At 40.0% G+C, this 19,760-nt stretch overlaps 1 protein-coding gene across 3 annotated transcripts in view; it reads left to right on the forward strand.

Annotated features, from left to right (window-relative positions):
- Positions 1-19,760, forward strand: part of ADGRF5 (adhesion G protein-coupled receptor F5) — a 158,195-nt gene that overhangs the window by 120,336 nt on the left and 18,099 nt on the right. For all 3 annotated transcript variants that reach the window (XM_036766095.1, XM_036766094.1, XM_036766096.1), the window contains exons 12-15: positions 1,534-1,743; positions 9,765-9,977; positions 12,010-12,165; positions 15,955-16,163. In XM_036766095.1, coding sequence (XP_036621990.1) covers positions 1,534-1,743; positions 9,765-9,977; positions 12,010-12,165; positions 15,955-16,163 — 788 coding nt within the window. The remainder of the gene's footprint in view (positions 1-1,533; positions 1,744-9,764; positions 9,978-12,009; positions 12,166-15,954; positions 16,164-19,760) is intronic.

The following is a 19,760-nucleotide window of genomic DNA, read 5'->3' on the forward strand; positions in this document are numbered from 1 at the left end:
TATACGGCCTCTGAAGTCCCTTTCAACTCTAAATTGATGTTATTTAGTCATTTTTCAGTCTCTGTGACCCCATTTAAGGTTTTCTTGGAAGAAATACTGGAGTAGTTTGCCATTTCCTTCTCCAGCTCATTTTACAGATGAGGAAACTGAGGCAAACATCTGTCAGTGACTTGCCCAGGATCACACAGCTAGTAAGTGTCTGAGGCTGAATTTGAACTCAGAAAGATGAGTTCAAGGCCTGGCGCTCTATCCACTGAGTCACCTGGCTAACCTAAATTGATGATCCTCCCTAAATTCAGAGTCCCTTCATCAGAGGTTTTTCTGAACCCACCCACTGCATCATTTCTTACAGCACAATAGTATTCCATTACATTCATATATCATAACTTGTTCAGCCATTCCCCAACTGACCCAATTGATGGGGATCCCCTCAGCTTTCGATTCTTTGCCACCACACCTCTTTTTCTTTTTAAAAAGTTCTTTATTATAAGGGACTACTCCGGGAGGAAGCATGGGTTGCAATATGAGTAGAAATTAGGTGAAGGGGGCAGCTAGGTGGCACAGTGGATACAGCGCCAGCCCAGGAGGACCTGAGTTCAAATTCGTCCTCAGACACTTGACACTTGCTAGTGAGCGAGTCACTTAACCCGGATTGCCTCACCAAAAAAAAAAAAAAAATTAGGTGAAGTAAAAATAAAAAGATAACAAAAAAGTTTTTAAAAAATTTAAAAACCCAGTCCAACTAAAAATGTAAAAAAGTATACTAATTCCTCACAAAACCATAAGGGATTATTGTTATGTGGGAATCAATTGAAAAAGGGATCCTTAGAACTACATAGGGAGTCTTACTCCTTGCTGAGGTAGTCTATTCCACTTGGGGAGAGCTATAATTGTTAGGGTATTTTGCCTTATATGGAACTGAAATGTTCAAATGTACTTCCTGTGTCCAATTATAACGCTCACTCATTGACTCCAATTCTCTCTGGGAACAAACAGATCACCCCTCTTCCAAATGACAGCTCTTTAAATATTTTAATACCGTGATCATCTCCCCTCCTCCACCACTTCAACTCACCCCCAGCTTTCTCTTCTCCAATCTACACACCTCCAATTCCTTCAGCTCAACCTAAGAGAGTTAAGAATTCCCTCGTCAACCTGGTGTCCCTCTTCTCTACTCTAATGTATCCATGTCAGGATGCTAGGAAGGAGTGGGTTAGCAGCATGGCTTGGGTTAGAGGTCAACACCTGTGAATTTTCAGCCTTTTGTCACCGCTGATTATCAGGATATAATTCTAAGCCATAAGAGGAAGTGAACAAGTTCCGAAGGGATGTGGTGGAAATGTGTGGCTCAAAGCACCACCAGCGACAGGCTGGAAACTAATCAAACAACGGAACACTGAGGACCCCATCTTTTCCAGACCAAGGACAGAGGATGGTCCATTGTATCCATCTTTATCCTAAGAGGGTCTCCTTCTGGATACTACCAAAAAAAGACCGATCTTTTTGGCATTGTTTGTGTTTTGCTTTTTTCAGCCAATCTGACAGTAACTCCAGGCCTGATTGCTATTTCTGAAGGACAGAATTTCTCCATAAAGTGCATCAGCGATGTGAGTAGCTATGACTCAGTATTCTGGAACACTTCAGCTGGAACCAAAATAAACCCAAAGTTTTATGTCACCAAGAGATATCCTGATAGAGCTGAATCAGTACTTGCCGTAGAGACTGCAACAAGAGAATGGAATGGTGAGTGGAAGGGTAAAGAGCTTCGCAAAGTGCCTGGCACATAGTAAGCACTACGTAAATGTTAGCTACAGCTATTATTATATCACATTGTGGAAGGTTTTTTTAATTTGTTTTACTTTTATTGACATATTTTTATTTATACCATATTTATTTTTTATAATTATCATACCATTTTTATTTATCCCATACAGAGAGCTGTCCCATATAATGAAAAAAAAAATAGAAAATAAAGGAAAAAAGCAATTCAGCAAAACTTATTAACACCAAGTCCAACATTATATGAAATATTTCACACCCATAGTCCCCCACCTTCTACAAAGCAAGGAGAAGGGAACAAGCGTTTACTAAGTGCCTACTATCTTCCAGGTGCTTTTCAAATACTATCCCATTTGATCCTTACAACAACCATCTGAGGTAGGTGTGCCACAAACCCCATTTTACAGTTGAGGAAATTGAGGCAGACAAAAGTGACTTACCCAGGGTCACACAGCTGGTAAGTATCTAAAACCAGATTTGAACCGGTCTTCCTTATTCCAGGTTCGGTATTCTGCCCGCTCTACTGCCTAGCTGCCTAAAGAACGGAAGGACGTGCATCCTTATATCCCTTCTTCAGGGTCAAGCTTGTTCATTCTAATTATCCAGTCTTCAGTTTTGTTGTCCTCTCCATCTACATTCCCGTAGTCGTTTTATATTTCGCATTACAGGTTCTACTTCACTTTGTGACCATTCTTATGTCTTCTTCTGCCTCTGTGTCTTCTTCATTTTTATGGAGCGGTAAATAACTTTATGTTCATGCGCTGCACATTTTGTTTACTCATTCCCCAACTGATGTGAACATACTTCATTTCTACTTTTTAAACTACTATAAAAGTGCTGCTATTAATGTTCATAGCAGACAATTCTTTGTATGGCTACTACTAGGAAAGTGACATATTTATATGTCCATATATACATAGATGTATATATAAATATATGATACAGAAATATATAGAAAACTACATATATGTAAATATATGATATAAAATATATAAAAACTATATACATAGATATATATACATATAAATATAATATAGAGAAAAGTGTGTATGTATAAACACATGTAACTTTTGATATGAATAGAGTATTTGGTATTTTAACTCCTCTGTGGTAAAGAAATTGGCTAAAGGGTTCATGTCCTTCAGATTGTACTGAACTGTTGGGCTAGAAAAACAAGAAACAATAATTTGATTACATATTTAAAAGGAATAACAAGTTGTACATAATAGATTTGCAGTTTCATGTGCGATCACATTTTTATTATACTATGCTATGCTATTTAAATGATTGTTTTATTCCATAAATTAACTAAAAATAAAATAAAGTTTTAAAAAAATAAGAATGCTATAATTAGTTCACATTTCACTCCCATAAATAGACCATATCAAGGGGTATTTTAGTCCTTGAGTACAAAAGGACACTATGGATCAGAGCCACAATCAGTGATGCTGATGCGTGGGGTGAACATCACAGTCTTGCAAAAGGCAAGCAATCAAATCAACTTTTAAGAAGGTAGGTGGAGACCTGTAGGAGAGACCTATGGACACAAGGCTGTTCAGGGAGACAGAAACCCCAGAACACCCTCAGGGAGGGAAAAGAATCCATTTGGATCAGGGAAGAGTACACCTGGAATATTTTCTCCTTGGATTGCTCCAGGGTCAGCTTAGGCCAGATTGTAGACCAGGCATTTCTTTGGTGCCTTCTCCCATTTCCTATCACTTCTCTCTCCTGACTCTCCAGTATCAAGTGCCCTCTGGCTGCCTAAAATAATCTACTGCAACCCTTCTAGGCCTCACAGAACAGCCCTGGATAACGTCTTCAGAGAACAGGAACTGAGGTTTGGTAATAATGGCTATGATATCGATGAGATAGGTGAAGATAGGATCTGAATAGGATGAACTCACCTAGACACGCTTATAGGCAAAAATCACCTTTCCAAATTAAAATTGGGAGAAGGAAGTCATATCTGGCATGAGATTCAGAAGGAATGACACATTCAGAGGCCTCCTTTCACCCGAACATTTCATGTCAATATAATATCTGATGCTTATATTTGTAAGTGCTCAAAAATCTTAACATACGTCATCATGTTTGAGCCCACAGCAACCTGTAAGGTTAATACAGCAAGTAGAATTATTTCCATTTTACTAATAATGGCATTGAAACTCAATGAAGTTAAGGGACTTGGTCAAAGTCACACATTTTTCAAACAGTAGAGGCCAAGATTTGAACTCAGGTCATCCTGCCTCCAAGCCTAGAGCTCTATCAACTACATTTGATTCTTGTTCATAAAGAAGTAACTGAAGCAAACTTCAGGGAATCAGGTTCCCTGAGCTCTCATCATGATTCTGCTGGTTGGCATGTGATATTGTTTTTGACCAGCACCCTCATTTGTAAGTTCAAGAAAGTAAGAAGGAACTCAGTTCTTCTACCTGGGTAGTGCCATGGAGTCCTCATGGCTGAGCAGAAGCTGCCAAAAAAAAAAGTGTGTATGCTCCCCATTGCAAATTCTGGTTGGTACTTTAGTGGGGGAGGGAGGACAGGGACTCTCCAGGGGGAAGTCTCATGCCTCCTGCCCCTAGATTGTGAGAGTCAGTCAAGCCATTAATCAGACATCATTGGATAAAAGTTTTTTGGTCTATAATGTCTACACTGAAAATTTTCTTTGAACTCATTGTAAAAAGATACTAAAAAAAAAGTGCGGTGCAGTGAAAAATTCACTGGATTTTGTGCTCAGCTAAAAGAAGGCCTGGGTTCCAGGACTAATTCTTTAATCGACTAGCTGTGTGACCTTGGGCAAATCTTAGCCTCAGTTTCCTTATCTATAAAATGGGGCAATAATATTTATACTAGCAACCTCTTGTGGTCATTATAAGGCAAGCACATTACAAACTATAAAGCATAAAATTACTATTGTAATGTGAGCAGTAATTATTTTTATTTTTGTATTTATATTTCATATTTACATATATTGAGTTTTATTATTATTTTTATTATCTCATTCTGCCCATCCTTTCCAATGTTGTTCAATCATTTCAATTGTATCCAACTCTTCATGAGGTTTTCTGGGCAAAGAGTAGTTTGCCATTTCCTTCTCCAGATCATTTTACTGATGAGGAAACTGAGGCAAACAGGATTAAGTGACCTGCCCAGAGTCGCACAGGAAGTATCTGAGACCAGATTTGAACTCTGGTCTTCCTGACTCCAGGGCTGGCTCTCTAACCACTGTGCCACCTTGCTGCCCTACATTACCTAGCTTTCTCAATGAGGTTCAAATAAAAACAGTCGAGGGTCAAGTCACTATCCCACTATCATTCCTATATGTTCAACGTTCTACATACCATTGCACAATAGATGACTGCTTTCTATAGTTGAAAAAAAAGTATTAGGATAATAAATTCATCCTCTGTAGGTCTTCAGAAAGGATCTTTGGTCCCAATCCATTCACAGATAGAACAAGAGGGATGGAATTTATCTCGTCAAGTTCCCACATGATTTCCTTCTCCTCAACTGGGTCTATATGCATCAAAAGTTTTTGTGTTCCATGTAGCTTGGAAATGATGAGTATTCGGGATGGTGCCATTTATTAAAATATTGTACTTCAGTTTATTTCTATCATTTTTTCAGTTAGATGTGATTTTATGCAACCAGAGCAGAAGCTGGGGATGATTCATATTTCCAACTAGGTGGGAGCACTTTCTTGGTCTTGTAGTGCCGAGTCAGTCAGCAAATTCAGCTCTCGGTCAGAATCACTCGTAATTTAGAATCCCTATCCTTTCTATTTCTCTCAAGGCAATTGCAGGCAACGGTTCAATGCATGATGATGGTCTAGTTCCAATGGTGGTTGAACTCTCTAGAACATTTTCAGGTCTGTTTTTGTAGTATGTGTAATTGCGGTCAGTTAATGAATGGAGGAAATTGAGCATCCGATGTATTTATCTAGCCACCAGGTCATGTCTTGCTAGATATTTGATAGGTGCCAAATCTGACAGCCTTTAGTGATATGCTGCAGAATTCGACCATTTCCTTACTTTATCTACACTGATCACTAAATCCAAATTCTTTAAAGATCACCCTTCTGTTGTCTCTGCTGGTGATGAAATTACACTCATTATAAAACCCCTCTGTTCCTGCAAACCAAGATATTTCTTGGACTCTTCTTCATCAACATAATGTTAACTGAATTCATGCAGATGGCTCCCATGGAGGGTCTTTTAGATCTTTGTGGTTCTATAGGTTGTCTTCCAAAGTAAGCTACTTTCAGTTATATTTGATGATTTCATTATTTTATTTATTTAATATTTTTAGTTTTCAGCATTAATTTTCACCAGTTTGAATTGCAAATTTTCTCCCCATTTCTACCCTCCCCCCCAATCCAAGATGGCATATATTCTGATTGCCCCTTTCCCTAGTCGACTGTCCCTTCTGTCACCCCACTCCCCACCTTCCCCTTTTCCCTTACTTTCTTGTAGGGCAAGATAGATTTTTATGCCCCATTGCCTGTATATCGAATTTCCTAGTTGCATGCAAAAACTTTTTTTTTGAACATCTGCTTTTAAAACTTTGAGTTGCAAATTCTCTTCCCTCTTCTCTCCCCACCCACCCTCCCTAAGAAGGCAAGCTATTCAACATAGGTCGCATGCGTTTCATTATGCAAAGCCCTTCCACAATACTCATGTTGTAAAAGACTAGCTATATTTTGCTCCTTCCTAACCTATCCCCCTTTATTGAATTTTCTCCCTTGACCCTGTCCCTTTTCAAAAGTGTTTGTTTTTGATTACCTCCTCCCCCTATCTGCCCTCCCTTCTATCATCCCCCCTTTTTTATCTTCTTCCTCCTTCTTTTCTGTGGGGTAAGATACCCATTTGAGTGTATATGTTATTCCCCCCTCATGTCAAATCTGATGAGAGCAAGATTCAGTCATTCCCCCTCACCTGCCCCCTCTTCCCTCCCAACAGAACTGCTTTTTTGGCCACTCACCGTGTGCCCTCTGTCTATATACATATATGTGTGTGTATGTGTATATGTGTGTGTGTGTGTGTGTGTGTGTGTGTGTGTGTATAGTATGTATGTATATTCCCTTCAGCTACCCTAATACTGAGGTCTCACGAATTATACACATCATCTTTCCATGTAGGAATGTAAACAAAACAGTTCAACTTCAGTAAGTCCCTTATGATTTCTCTTTCTTGATTACCTTTTCATGCTTCTCTTGATTCTTGTGTTTGAAAGTCAAATTTCCTATTCAGCTCTGGTGTTTTCACTGAGAAAGCTTGAAAAATCCTCTGTTTTATTGAAAATCCATATTTTGCCTTGGAGCATGATACTCAGTTTCACTGGGTAGGTGATTCTTGGTTTTAATCCTAGCTCTATTGACCTCCGGAATATCATATTCCAAGTCCTTCGATCCCTTAATGTAGAAGCTGTTAGATCTTGTATTATTCTGATTATGTTTCCACAATACTCAAATTGTTTCTTTCTGGCTGCTTATAGTATTTTCTCCTTGATCTGGGAGCTCTGGAATTTGGTGACAATATTCCTAGGAGTTTTCTTTTTGGGATCTTTTTCAGGAGGTGATCAGTGGATTCTTTCAATTTTTATTTTACCCTCTGGCTGTAGAATATCAGGGCAATTCTCCTTGATAATTTCTTGAAAGATAATATCTAGGCTCTTTTTTTGATCATGGCTTTCAGGTAGTCCAATAATTTTTAAATTATCTCTCCTGGATCTATTTTCCAGGTCAGTGGTTTTTCCAATGAGATATTTCACGTTGTCTTCAATTTTTCATTCCTTTAGTTATGTTTTATAATTTCTTGATTTCTCATAAAGTCGCTAGCTTCCACTTGCTCCAGTCTAATTTTTAAGGTGGTGTTTTGTTCAGTGATCTTTTGGACCTCCTTTTCCATTTGGCTAATTCTGCCCTTCAAGGCATTCTTCTCATTGGCTTTTTGGAGCTGTTTTGCCATTTGAGTTAGTCTATTTTTTAAGATGTTATTTTCTTCAGCCTTTTTTTGGTTCTCCTTTAGCAAGTCATTGACTTGTTTTTCATGGCTTTCTTGCATCACTCTCATTTCTCGTCCCAATTTTTCCTCTACTTCTCTTGCTTTTCCAAATCCTTTTTGAGCTCTTCCATGCCTGAGACCAGTTCATGTTTTTCTTGGAGGCTTTTGATGTAGGCTCTTTGTTGACTTCTTCTGGCTGTATGTTTTGGTCTTCTTTGTCACCAAAGAAAGATTCCAAAGTCTGAGTCTGAATCTGAGTCCGTTTTCACTGCCTGGCCATGTTCCCAGCCAACTACTTGACTCTTGAATTTTTTGTCAGAGTATGACTGCTTGTAGAGTAGAGCGTACTTTGTCCCATGCTTGAGGGGCTGCACTGTTGTTTTCAAGGCTATTTCTACACAGCAAGCTGTGCCACACCAGTACTCCTCCTCCCCCAAGGACCACCAGCCAAACAGGCTCTGCACTCCAGCTCTGATCCACCACTTTATTCCTACCCCGCCCCCCCCCCCCATGGGCCTGGGGCTGGACACAACTGCAGCTGTAGTTCTGCCCTCAGAGCTGTACCACCTCAGCCCGCCCCCAGGGTGGTGGCTGAACTGGGAACTCCTTTCGCTCTTTTCCCGGGAGTTTTTCCCACTAACCTTCTCTGTTGTCTTTGGTGTTTGTGGGTTGAGAAGTCTGGTAACTGCCGCAACTCACTGATTCAGGGCAGTAGGGTCTGTTCCATCCAGCTCCTGGTCTGGTTGGTCCAGGCGCAGCCCACTCTGGGCTCTGCTCCACTCCACTCCCAGCTCCGTGATAAACCTTACCCAGCGACCATCCAGGCTGTCCTGGGCTGGAGCCCTGCTTCCCTCTGCTATTCTGTGGGTTCTGCAGCTCTAAAATTTGTTCAGAGCCATTTTTTATAGGTTTTTGGAGTGACTTGGGGGGGGAGCTCATGCATGTCCCTGCTTTCCAGCCCATATTTGATGATTTCAATGGTATTTACCTGGTATCAGCATTTACTCTTGCTCTGTGATGTTTACTTATTCCTATAAGATTTCTGATTATTTTTACCAGTTTGTCATATTATAATTATAATTAGAATGGTGTCATTGTTATTATCATCATTATTAGAGAACAGAGAATTCAGAATTAGAGAATCCAGGACTCCAAGTCCAGATTGCTGGACTTGGAGTCAGGGGAGACCTGGGTTCAAATCTCACCTCTGGCTTACTAGGTATATGGACATGGGAAAGTCATTTAACCTTTCTGAGCCTCAGTTTCCTCATCTGTAAAATAGAAATAATGAGACCAAAGTTCTTACTTCACACTGTTGCTTCAGGATTCAAATGAGGAAGTACATGGTGTCTCAAAGGTTTTGGTGAAGTTTTAAGCTATGGAAGCTTTAACTTCACTAAGTCCCTTGGGATATCACATATAAGCAAAGTTATTTGCAAATTTTAAATTGTTATGTAAATGTCATCTGTCATATCATCATTTATAGTACAGTTATCCCTTACACATTGTAGGGGTTAAAAGAGCGGTGCCCCTGTGATCTGGAAAGTCCTCATAAAATTTTTTGGTTCTTCCTTTGTACCAGAGAAGTCTGAAATTTTTCTTTTTTTCTTTTATAGGGTGTTTGTAATACATTATTGTAAAATTGAGGTTGCATGTATACAATACTATACATATATTTTAAGCATTTCTGAGTTTCTAAACTTCTTCTGTGTCATCTGCTGGCCTTCATGTGTTGTCTGCAGCTTCTGCAAAACGCCCCCAAAATTCATACTTAATTTCTTATGCTAGCCCGTGATATAGCAAAACTGAAGTGGGGAAAGTTGTGATGTGGAAGGGATAACTGTACAATGTACATGCATCTTTACTCCTAAATTTATCCAATGGAATATGATCGACAATGATAACAGACATTGTGAAATGACACCAGCATGAGAATGATTGAGTTGATTTTTTAATAGCCTGTCTCTGCTTCCTTCCACTCAGGGGTTTATCACTGCATATTTAGGTACAAGAGCTCCTACAGCATAGCCACCAAGGACGTTACCATTTACCCACTGCCACTGAAGCCCGACATCCTGCTCGATCCCTTGGAAGCTGACATTCCCTGTGGGGGCATCTGTCACTTACGGTGCTGCATACATGAGGCCACAGACTACAGAGTTACTTTCCAGATTGATGGCTTGTCCTTTCCCACTGGTAAGAGCAACCACTGCATCATATGATCACACTGCTTCATGCATGTGGATATAGGCAAGATGCAAAGATAATGGCAAGACACTCAGGAAGTTGGGCAAAAAGAGCAACAGCAGGTTCCATAATCCTTGGCTGCCATCATATTTTGCTAGATGCTTAAGTGGAATGAAGGCCAGAGAGTCCATTTCATTGAAAGTCATCCCCGCATCCCTCTATCTCATCTGTAGGCAAATCTTTGTCGGGTGGGAGGCATGTGGGACATAGAGCAAATCCCCTGCAAAGTATCTAACCCAAGAGTCAATTTAGGGGATTGCTTTTATGTGAATCAGTGTGTTCATCTATTAAAGTGATGGATGTTGGACTGGATAGCCTCTCTGGCCCTGTAGGTTCTAAAATCTCTCATTTCTAAAATTTCTTAATGGAAAAGTCTCTCAGATCTTCAGGAAGGTCATTTACTAAGTATTTATAAAATGATAACTATGCATTTCTCAATCAGCAAGCCTTGATTTGGCACCTACTGTATGCCAGACAGTGCCAGATGCTTGGGATGCCAAGGCAAAGAATGAAACAATCCTCACTTTCAAGTAGCTTTTGGGTCTCCCTGTCTAATGAGAGAAGACAAAAAGAAGCCTGAGGTTCAGAGATCAAAATCCATTTGGGGAACAAGATGTATATGTACAGAATAGTTAAGAAATAACACAAATCTGTAAGTGAATAAGTACCTTAATAATAATAATAATGTAACTAATAATGATGATCAGCTAATAATAATTATAATTCTTAACAATCAGTTATCATACTAATTAATTATAATGGTACAATATGGCAATATAATATGCAACTATAATAAATACTTATATTAATGATAACATAATCATAAAAGTGAATTGATTTTCAAATATTATCTCAACTTGTCCTCACAGAAGTTCTGGGAGTTCCGTGTTGTTATTGTCCTCATTTTCCAGGGGAGAAGAGGCAGAGAGTGGTTAAGTGACTCGCCCAGGGTCACACAGCTAGCATCTTAGGCTGAATCCGAACTTTGGTCTTCCCAACTCCAGGCCCATTACTCTTTCCTAGCTGCCTATAATATAGAAAATAAATGTTGTTTGATTTCAAAGGTCAGAGATATCAATGTGGGCCTGAGCAGCTAAGAAAAGCCTCATGTAGGAACTAGGGATTAGCTGGCCCTTCAAACATGGCACTTTGGGGACAGCTAGGTGGCACAGTGAATAGAGTACCGGCCCTAGAGTCAGGAGGACCTGAATTCAAACCTGGCTTCACACACTTGACACTTACTAGCTCTATGTGACCTTGGGCAAGTCACTTAACCCCAATTGCCCTGCCTTCCCCTCTCCAAAAAACATTAAAAAAATTGGCACCTTGAATAGCAGGCCAGGTTTGGAGTCAAGAAGACCCAAGTTTAAGAACTACCTCTTAAACATAGTTGCTGCATGATCACAAGCAAATTTTTTAGTCTCTTAGTGTCTCAGGCAACTTTCTGACTCTTAAGTAATAGCTCTGGAGCTATGGAATGGTGCCCTCACTTTACAGATGGCGGAAACTGAGGCCCAGGGGCATTATGTGACTTGCCCAAGGTCACATAGGTATCAGAAGCAGGAATCAAACCCAGATCCTTTAACTCTAGAGCCAGGACTCTTTCCACTTAGACCTGATAAGCTGCTGATACACTTCCATAGAAAGAATTTTTGCAACAGGAGTTTCCACCACCAATGAAATCATCAGTTCAAAACTCCATTCCCAGTAAAAAAAATAAATATATTCAGTTAGCTTAAAAGGATAGAGAGGAGCATTGCAGTAGGAGAGACAGTAGAAGTTAAGGCTTGGAGTCAATAATCAGCATACTCCTGGCTTGGCGAAGAGCATGGCCTGGCTATAGCAAGGGCTTCTCATTAGAGAGGTGGTTGGCCAAATCCCATCCACCTGCGGTGGGGGCAGGGCATGGTGTTGAAGAGGAACAAACACCTTTCATGTCCAAGGCTGCACTGTGAACCTCTGTAAATCTCCTTTTCTTTAGTAAAAGAAACTCAAGAAAATCGGGTCTGCTATGAATACAGTTTAATGGCAAACACAACTGCCTGGTGTTCCAAAACAGTTCACGCATCTTGTATCTTCATCAACTCAGTCAACAAAACAGTCCAGAGCGCCCCAGTGACTCTTCACTTTGTTCCTGGTAAGAGCCCATTTCCTTCCTCTCCCACACTGCAGCCAGATCACCTGGACCCAACATCTTGTCACTTCCATAATGCTGCTGGGCTTCAATCCAAAGGGCATAACTGATTTCTAACTTTTTACCCCACCGTTGCCCAAGATAGTATGTTGTATGTGGGGGCCACTTACGACAATGATTGATCGATGGATGGATGAACGAATGTAGCTAGTGCTGAGCTAAAGCATTCTATTGGTGGGAGATTTTTGGTGAATGAATCAACCTCCCTACCTTCCCAATTATTCTGACACTGGAGTGGGGCTACAGAAAATCATCTGGTATTCAGGTAATGATGACCTTCCCCCCAAATCCTGTCCCAACTGAAGATAGTAGGTAACCATTCCCTCCACCCTCTATTCACAAAGTCATTAATGAATCATGGTCTTCTTAGTATTGTCCTTTTTTTTTTACAATCTTTTGGGATGGGAGCAGAGGATAGAAAACAATATTAGATTTGAAGTTAGAGGCCCCAAGTTCGAAGGTCCAGAGGTCCAAAGAATGTTGGATTTGAAGTTAGTGGTCCTGAGTTCAGATCTTGCTTCTGTAGCTTACTGCCTGTGGGACCTTGGACTAGTCATTTAATTTCTCTGAGCCTGATATTTCTTTGGTCCTATGTCTTTCCCCATCCTCTCAATCCTCCTTCCTATCTTAAAAATGAAGTGACTTTTCTCTTCGACAAAGCTAATGTCTTCTATCCCCTCCGGTCTCCTCTACAACTTTGCTTCATTGACAATTTCCTCTGTTTCTGTGTTGTAATTCTTCTTTTCCAATTGATCCTTCTCTGGGAGACAGCGCTCAGTAATAGAAGGAGCACCTGCCTTAAAGACAATAGTCTATTAAATTCTACAGAATTCTAGATTTACCACTTCCTCCCTTCATGACATTAGGTGAACCACTTCTCCTTTCTAGGTTCCGGTTTCCTCTTCCAAAAATGAGGCAATTAAAAGGAATTGGTCATTTGCAGTTCTAAGTCTGGAGTTTTAAATCTTTTAAAATTAAATTTTATTTTTTATTATGAATTTGACTTGACAATTATCAACAAACGCAAATATTTCACACTACAAAGAGCAGCATGGAAGAGACTTTTAATAAGAAACTATGAACTTTCGTTACATTATTTTTTAATTATGTGCGCAAATATATAGAGATGCATAATTTCTCCTTTCTGACTACAAGTTAATTTTCTAGAAAGAGCAGTATACAGTCACTGTCTCTACTTCCTCACCATCCCTTGTAATTGGGCTCTCATCCCATTGCTGAAGCTGCTTCCAATGGCCTATTAACTAAATGCCAGATCCAATGGCCCTTTCACAAACCACAGCATTTCTGCTTCAGGGGACACTGCTGACCACACCCACCCATTATTTTGATGCTTTTTTCTCCCTTTGTTTCTGGAACATTCTACTCTCTCCTCATTCTCTACCTCTCTGATGGATGCTTTTCAGTTTCCTTCATTTCAACAAAGTTCAGCCATACAGCACCATGACCCATCCTCTTCTCCCCTGCTGTCTCCTGCACCATGCACAGACTGTCTCTACTTGATCTCCTATGACTGGTATATTCTTCCTCCCCATTTTTGCACATTCAGTTCCTTGCTTTCCAAACCCAGTTCTGATTCCAACTTCTCCATGAAACCTTCCTTGATCTGCTCACATGAAAATGACCCCTCTTCACACTTTTTACACTTTGTTTAGACCCTTTCTTTTTCCTTTTTTTTGCATTCTACTACTACTGATTTTGCATACATATCCTGTCTCCCATTAGATTTCATTTCCTTGAGGACAAGGATTTTGTGATTATTCATCTTATCTCAGTTTTACACATTTATGAAGTATCTTCTATGTGCAATACACTGAGGATACAGAGACAAAAATTAGGGAGTCCTTGCTGTCCAGAGGCTTACGTCCCCCCGGAAATACAGCAAACACGCAGACAAGGAAATACGAGATAACTCTAGGAGAGAGAGCAAGCAAGAGAGAGAAATAAAAACAGAGAGACAGAGAAAGAAGACAGAGAGAGAGAGAGGTATAGAGAGGAGGGGAGAGGGGGAATGAAGGAGAGAGACAGAGACAGACAGACGGACCCCCCACACACACACACACAGAAAGAGAGAGAGAGGGAGAGAGAGAGAGAGAGAGATAGGGAGAGAGAGACAGACTGAAACAGAAAGACACAGAGACATACAGAGAGAGGGGGAGACAGAGAGAGGGGAGAGGGGGAATGAAGGAGAGAGACAGAGACAGACAGACGGACCCCCCCACACACACACACACAGAAAGAGAGAGAGAGAGAGAGAGAGAGAGTTACAGAGAGGGGAGGAGGGAGGAAAAGAGAGAGATAGAGAGATAGGGAGAGAGAGACAGACTGAAACAGAAAGACACAGAGACATACAGAGAGAGGGGGAGACAGAGAGAGAGAGGTATAGAGAGGAGGGGAAAAGGGGAGGGAAGGAGAGAGACAGAGATAGATGGAAACCCCCACACACACACACACACAGAGCTAGTGAGGGAGAGACAGACAGACAGACAGACAGACACACACACACACACACACACACACACATAGAGGGGAGGGAAAGAGAGAAACAGCAACAAACAGAGCTAGAGAGATAGGGAGAGACACACATAGACGGAAACAGAAAGACACAGAGACACACAGAGAAAGGGAGAGACAGAGACAGTGGGAGGTATGGAAGGAGAGAGACAGAGACAGAAACAGAGAGAGCATTAACAAGTATAGGGATCATAAAGAGAATCATGTAAGATGATATACCTGAGCCAATTTAGGACCTCTTTTGCTTTTGTCTTTGCAATGAGGGAAATGTTCAGAATTAATAATACTTAGAATTCATATAGCACTTTAAGGTTTGCCAAGTGTTTTATAAATATTATCTCATTTGATACTCAGAACAACCCTGGGAGATAGAAGTTATTATGATCCCCATTTCATAGTTGAGGAAACTGAGGCAGACAGAAGTTAAGTGACCTGCCCACAGTCACAGGGCTAGCAAGTTTCTGAAGTTGAATTTGAACTTGGGTCTTCCTGACTCCAGACCTAGAACTCTATTCACTGCACCAGTCAGCTCCCCTTCTTGTTTCTGTTGGACCACATGAGAACTTTGGGGACTGCTTCCATTATACAGCGGTCCAGCACTAGGAGAACTTGAGTTTTGACACGACATAGGAAGCCCTCCCTCCACTCTGTGACAACAACAGAGGGAGGGCCAAAGGAGCATTCAAACCTTGCCTTGTCATTTCCTCTAATGAGGAAACTCTAGTGCCTAGCATGGTGCCTCACACATTTGTTGTTGCTGTTCAGCCATTTCATTTGTGTCCGTCTCTTCACGTCCAGCTCCCATTTGCCAGGGTTTTCCTGGCAGAGATACTAGAGTGGTTTGCCATTTCTTTCTCCAACTCATTTTACAAATGAGGAAACTGAGGCAAACAGGACTAAGTCACTTGTCCAGGGTCACACAGCTGGTGAGGATTTGAATTCAGGAAGATTAGTCCTCTTGACTCCAGGACCAGCACTCTTAGAATGGATTGGAGCTTAGAGAAAGATGAAGATTCTGAGAGGAAGAGATAAGAAGAGAGCGTTTGCAGTGCCTAGCACAGTGCCTTCCACGTAGCAAAAGTTTAATAAATACTTACTGAATGGAATTGAAATGAACTGACAAATACTACTACTTTACCAAAGACCACTCCTGGTGTTTACTCCTTTTGTTCAAATGGCTTCATTTTCTTTCCGCTACAGAGGAAAACTTCACATGCCAAGATCCCATCACAGGCAATGGCAAGCCGGGGAAAATGATTCGGAAATTGTGCCAGTTTTCAAACATTCCTAACAACTCTAGACATCAAATGGGTGGAACCATCACTTACATATGTGAAGGCACCACATGGAAAGTAAAGAACAATAACTGCATCTCTGCACCGATCAACAATCTGCTTGGCATGACAAAGGTCATTCCCAAATATATGTGTGTGTTTGTGTGTGTGTGTGTATGTTCCCATATTACATATGTAATAGATAACTATTATATTTATAATTATATAATTAATTTGCTATTATATAATTATGTGTTATTTATAATTATGTCATCATATTATATTAATTAATTATACATTTACATAATTATTCCATATTTAATATAATATTCCCATATTATATATAATGTGACCGTATCATATATATTTGCATATGTGTATATACAATCCCCATATTTTATATGTTATATCATCATATGATACATTCATATGATATTATATATGCTATATTATATATTATATATATATGAATATAATATTTACTCTCCAACTATATCTGGAGAAGCCTTGGCCAAAGTTCCCTGGAGGGAAGGGAAACTGCCTGATCCATCCTTCTTTTTGTTTAATTTTGGTTAATAACTTTTGTTTCAATGTCATGTACAGTTTCAAATATATCCCTCCCCTTCTGCTACTCAGAATCGCAAACTGTAACAAGGAATAAGAAAAAAAGGGAGGGAGAGGGGAAAAAAGAAATCCAGCAAAACTAACCGACACATCCACCAAATTTGATAGTATATGCAGTGCTCTGTACAGTCCCGCACCCCAGCAAAGAAGGGAGGAGGGAGGGAGGTACATTTTTTAATCTCTTTTTGTGATCCATCTTCTTCACCCTAATTACGTAGCATCATTTTGTTCTTGTAGACTTTTCTGCTTCCATTGTGGTAGCCATGATGGATTATCTTCCTGGTTCTTCTTACTTCACTTTCCATCAGTTTCTATAAGTCTTCTCGTATGTCTCTGTAATCTTCATTTATTATGGTGCAGCAATTCCATTACATTCATAGGTCATAATGTGATTAATCATTTCTCATACTATGGGTGTTTCCTTTGTTTCCAGGTCTTTATAATTACAGAATATGCTGCTATAAATATTTTGGAGACCTTTCTTTCTGTCTTCATCATGCAGTCAGAAGAATGGATTATCTTTTAGTTCATGAGTCTCAAAACTTTGCCTTTAAAAAAATCTGGAGGATAGATAACATTTAAAATGCAAAAAAAAAAACCCTTATATAAATAATATGACCCATTAGAGGACTGGCTTGGGAGAGGAGAGGCTCATTTGTGGTGTGACCTTGAAATATTTCTCAGGCTCTTTATGTGTCTTTTCCACCATGTACAAATCCCATAGGATAAGATCCCTCATGTTGATTAACTCAATGCTTCTGCTTTCAAATCTAAACAAATTCATTCCTGAAGTGTCCCCCAAAGTCAAGTCCTCTACCAGGGAAACTTCTTTTTATCACAAATGTACTCTAGACCTCTTCCAGTTTGGGGGAAAAATAAGGAAAAGTACCTCTCAGAATTCATCTATATAGACCAAATCAATACAATTTTAATAAAATTACTCCTATAGAGAGACATTCCAGCATGAATTTTTATAATGAAAAGAATGCTTTACTTGGAAGCAGAGAGTCATGGTCTGGACTCTGACCTCTGTTTGTATATTAGCTGTGTGATTTCTAGAAAGTAACTTAACCTCTCTGAGCCTCAGTTTCCTCATCTGTAAAATAGGGATTATAGTAAGACAGGTAGTACCTCCCAGGGCTGTTTGTGAGGATCGAATGAGATGATGCATGTAAAGTGCTTTGCAAACCTTGAAGCACTATACAAACACTAGCTATTATACTTCTTTTGATCAGAGCTATAACTTCACCAGTATTAATTCCATAGGAAAAGGAACTCCAGATGAAGAAACTCCTTCCAATAATGCAGATCAGCAGCTGTTCTACAACTTATAGCATTCTCAAATGTCTTGGGGTTTTGCTGCTGTTGAGTCATTTCAGTCACATCTGACTCTTTGTGACCCCATTTGGGGGTTTTCTTGGCAAAGATACTGGAGTGGTGTTGCCATTTCCTTCTCCAGCTCATTTTACAGATGAAAAACTAAGGAAAACAAGGTTAAGTGACTTGCCCAGGGTCACACAGCTAGTAAGTGTCTGAGGCCAGATTTGAAATCATGAAGAAGCATCTTCTTGGCTCCAAGCCCAGTGCTGTGTCCACCACGCCAACTAGAATAATTGATTTGTATAGGATCACACACCCAGTATATGTCCGTGGGATTTAAATTCACTTTAATTAAATTAAATTAATTTAATTAGTTTAATTTAATTTAACTCATGACTCCAACATTGGTCCACTGCCACTTACAAACCTTCACTGCTACCCCTGTCAACTTCCTCTCATGTACACGTTCATTACCCTAGTTTGGGCCCTCGACTTTTCTAACTAGTACTATCTGAACTTTCTCCTAACTGACCTCTCTGTCACAAGTCTTTCTCCTATCTAATCCATCTTCCACACAGCTGCCAAAGTAAATTTTCCCGAAACACAGGTCTGATCATGTGACTTCTTCCTGATAAACTCCAGTGGCTCTCTACTGCTTCTGGGATCAAATAGAAACTTCTGTGATATTTAGAGCCCTTGATGAACTGTTCTCAATCTGCCTTTCCAACCAAAATACACACTACCCAAACAATTATGGGCAGCTAGATGGAGCAGTGGATAGTATGGAGTCAGGAAGACCTGAGTTAAAATCCAGCCTCAGATACTTACTAGCTGTGTGACCCTGGGCAAGTCACTTAACCCTGTTTACCTCAGTTTCCTCATCTGTAAGATGAACTGAAGAAGGAAATGGAAAACACTCCAGAATCTTTGCCAAGAAAACCACCAATAGGGTCACAAAGAACAAGATAAAACTAAACAACGACAACCCAAACAATCAATCAATGAGCATTTATTAAATACCTACTGTGTGCCAGGCACTGTGCTAGGTGCTAGAGATATGATTATGAAGAATTAAAAAAAAATTAAATCATAAATATTCTGTAGATATATTGCCACTGATAACAGGACTTGCTGAAAGCAAATGTTTATAATTAATGTGAAAGTTTTGTAATTAATGAGTTTTAATTAATGAAACAGTTTTTACACAACAAGAGTTCAAAATACTCCCTTAAGTGCAAAAAAATTAAAATTCCTTCTGGTAAAGGAGCTTATGTCCCCTTCATGCACTCTACAGTCTAGTCAAACTGACCCTCTCTTGGATTCTCACACTCCGTTTCCCATCTCTACCAACTGTCTCCCATGCCTAGAAGACACTCCCTCTTCATTTCCACCTCCGACAATCCCAAGTCTCCTTCAAGACTCAGTTTAAGCATGCCCTTCCATGTGAGTCTTTCCTGATCTCCCCCACTACCAGTGCCCTTCCTATCAAAAATACCTTGTACATATATCCCTATAAACATACATGTTGTCTCCCCCATAGAATGTAAACTCCTTGAGGGCAGGGACTAATACCTATGCATTTTTAGTACCAAGTACAGCCCTTTGGCAGATAATAGAGGTTTAATAAATGCTTCTTGATTGACCACTACTATTGTTGTTATCAGAGAGAGACAGTGTGGTATGGTGTATAGAAGACCAAGCTGGACTCTGTATTCAAACCTGCCTCTGTCACATGTTGACTGTGTGACCTTGGACAGGTCATTTAATTTCTCTGTAAGCCTAGAAAAT

Source organism: Trichosurus vulpecula, chromosome 7 (genome assembly GCF_011100635.1).
Source record: "Trichosurus vulpecula isolate mTriVul1 chromosome 7, mTriVul1.pri, whole genome shotgun sequence".
Taxonomy (NCBI): domain Eukaryota; kingdom Metazoa; phylum Chordata; class Mammalia; order Diprotodontia; family Phalangeridae; genus Trichosurus; species Trichosurus vulpecula.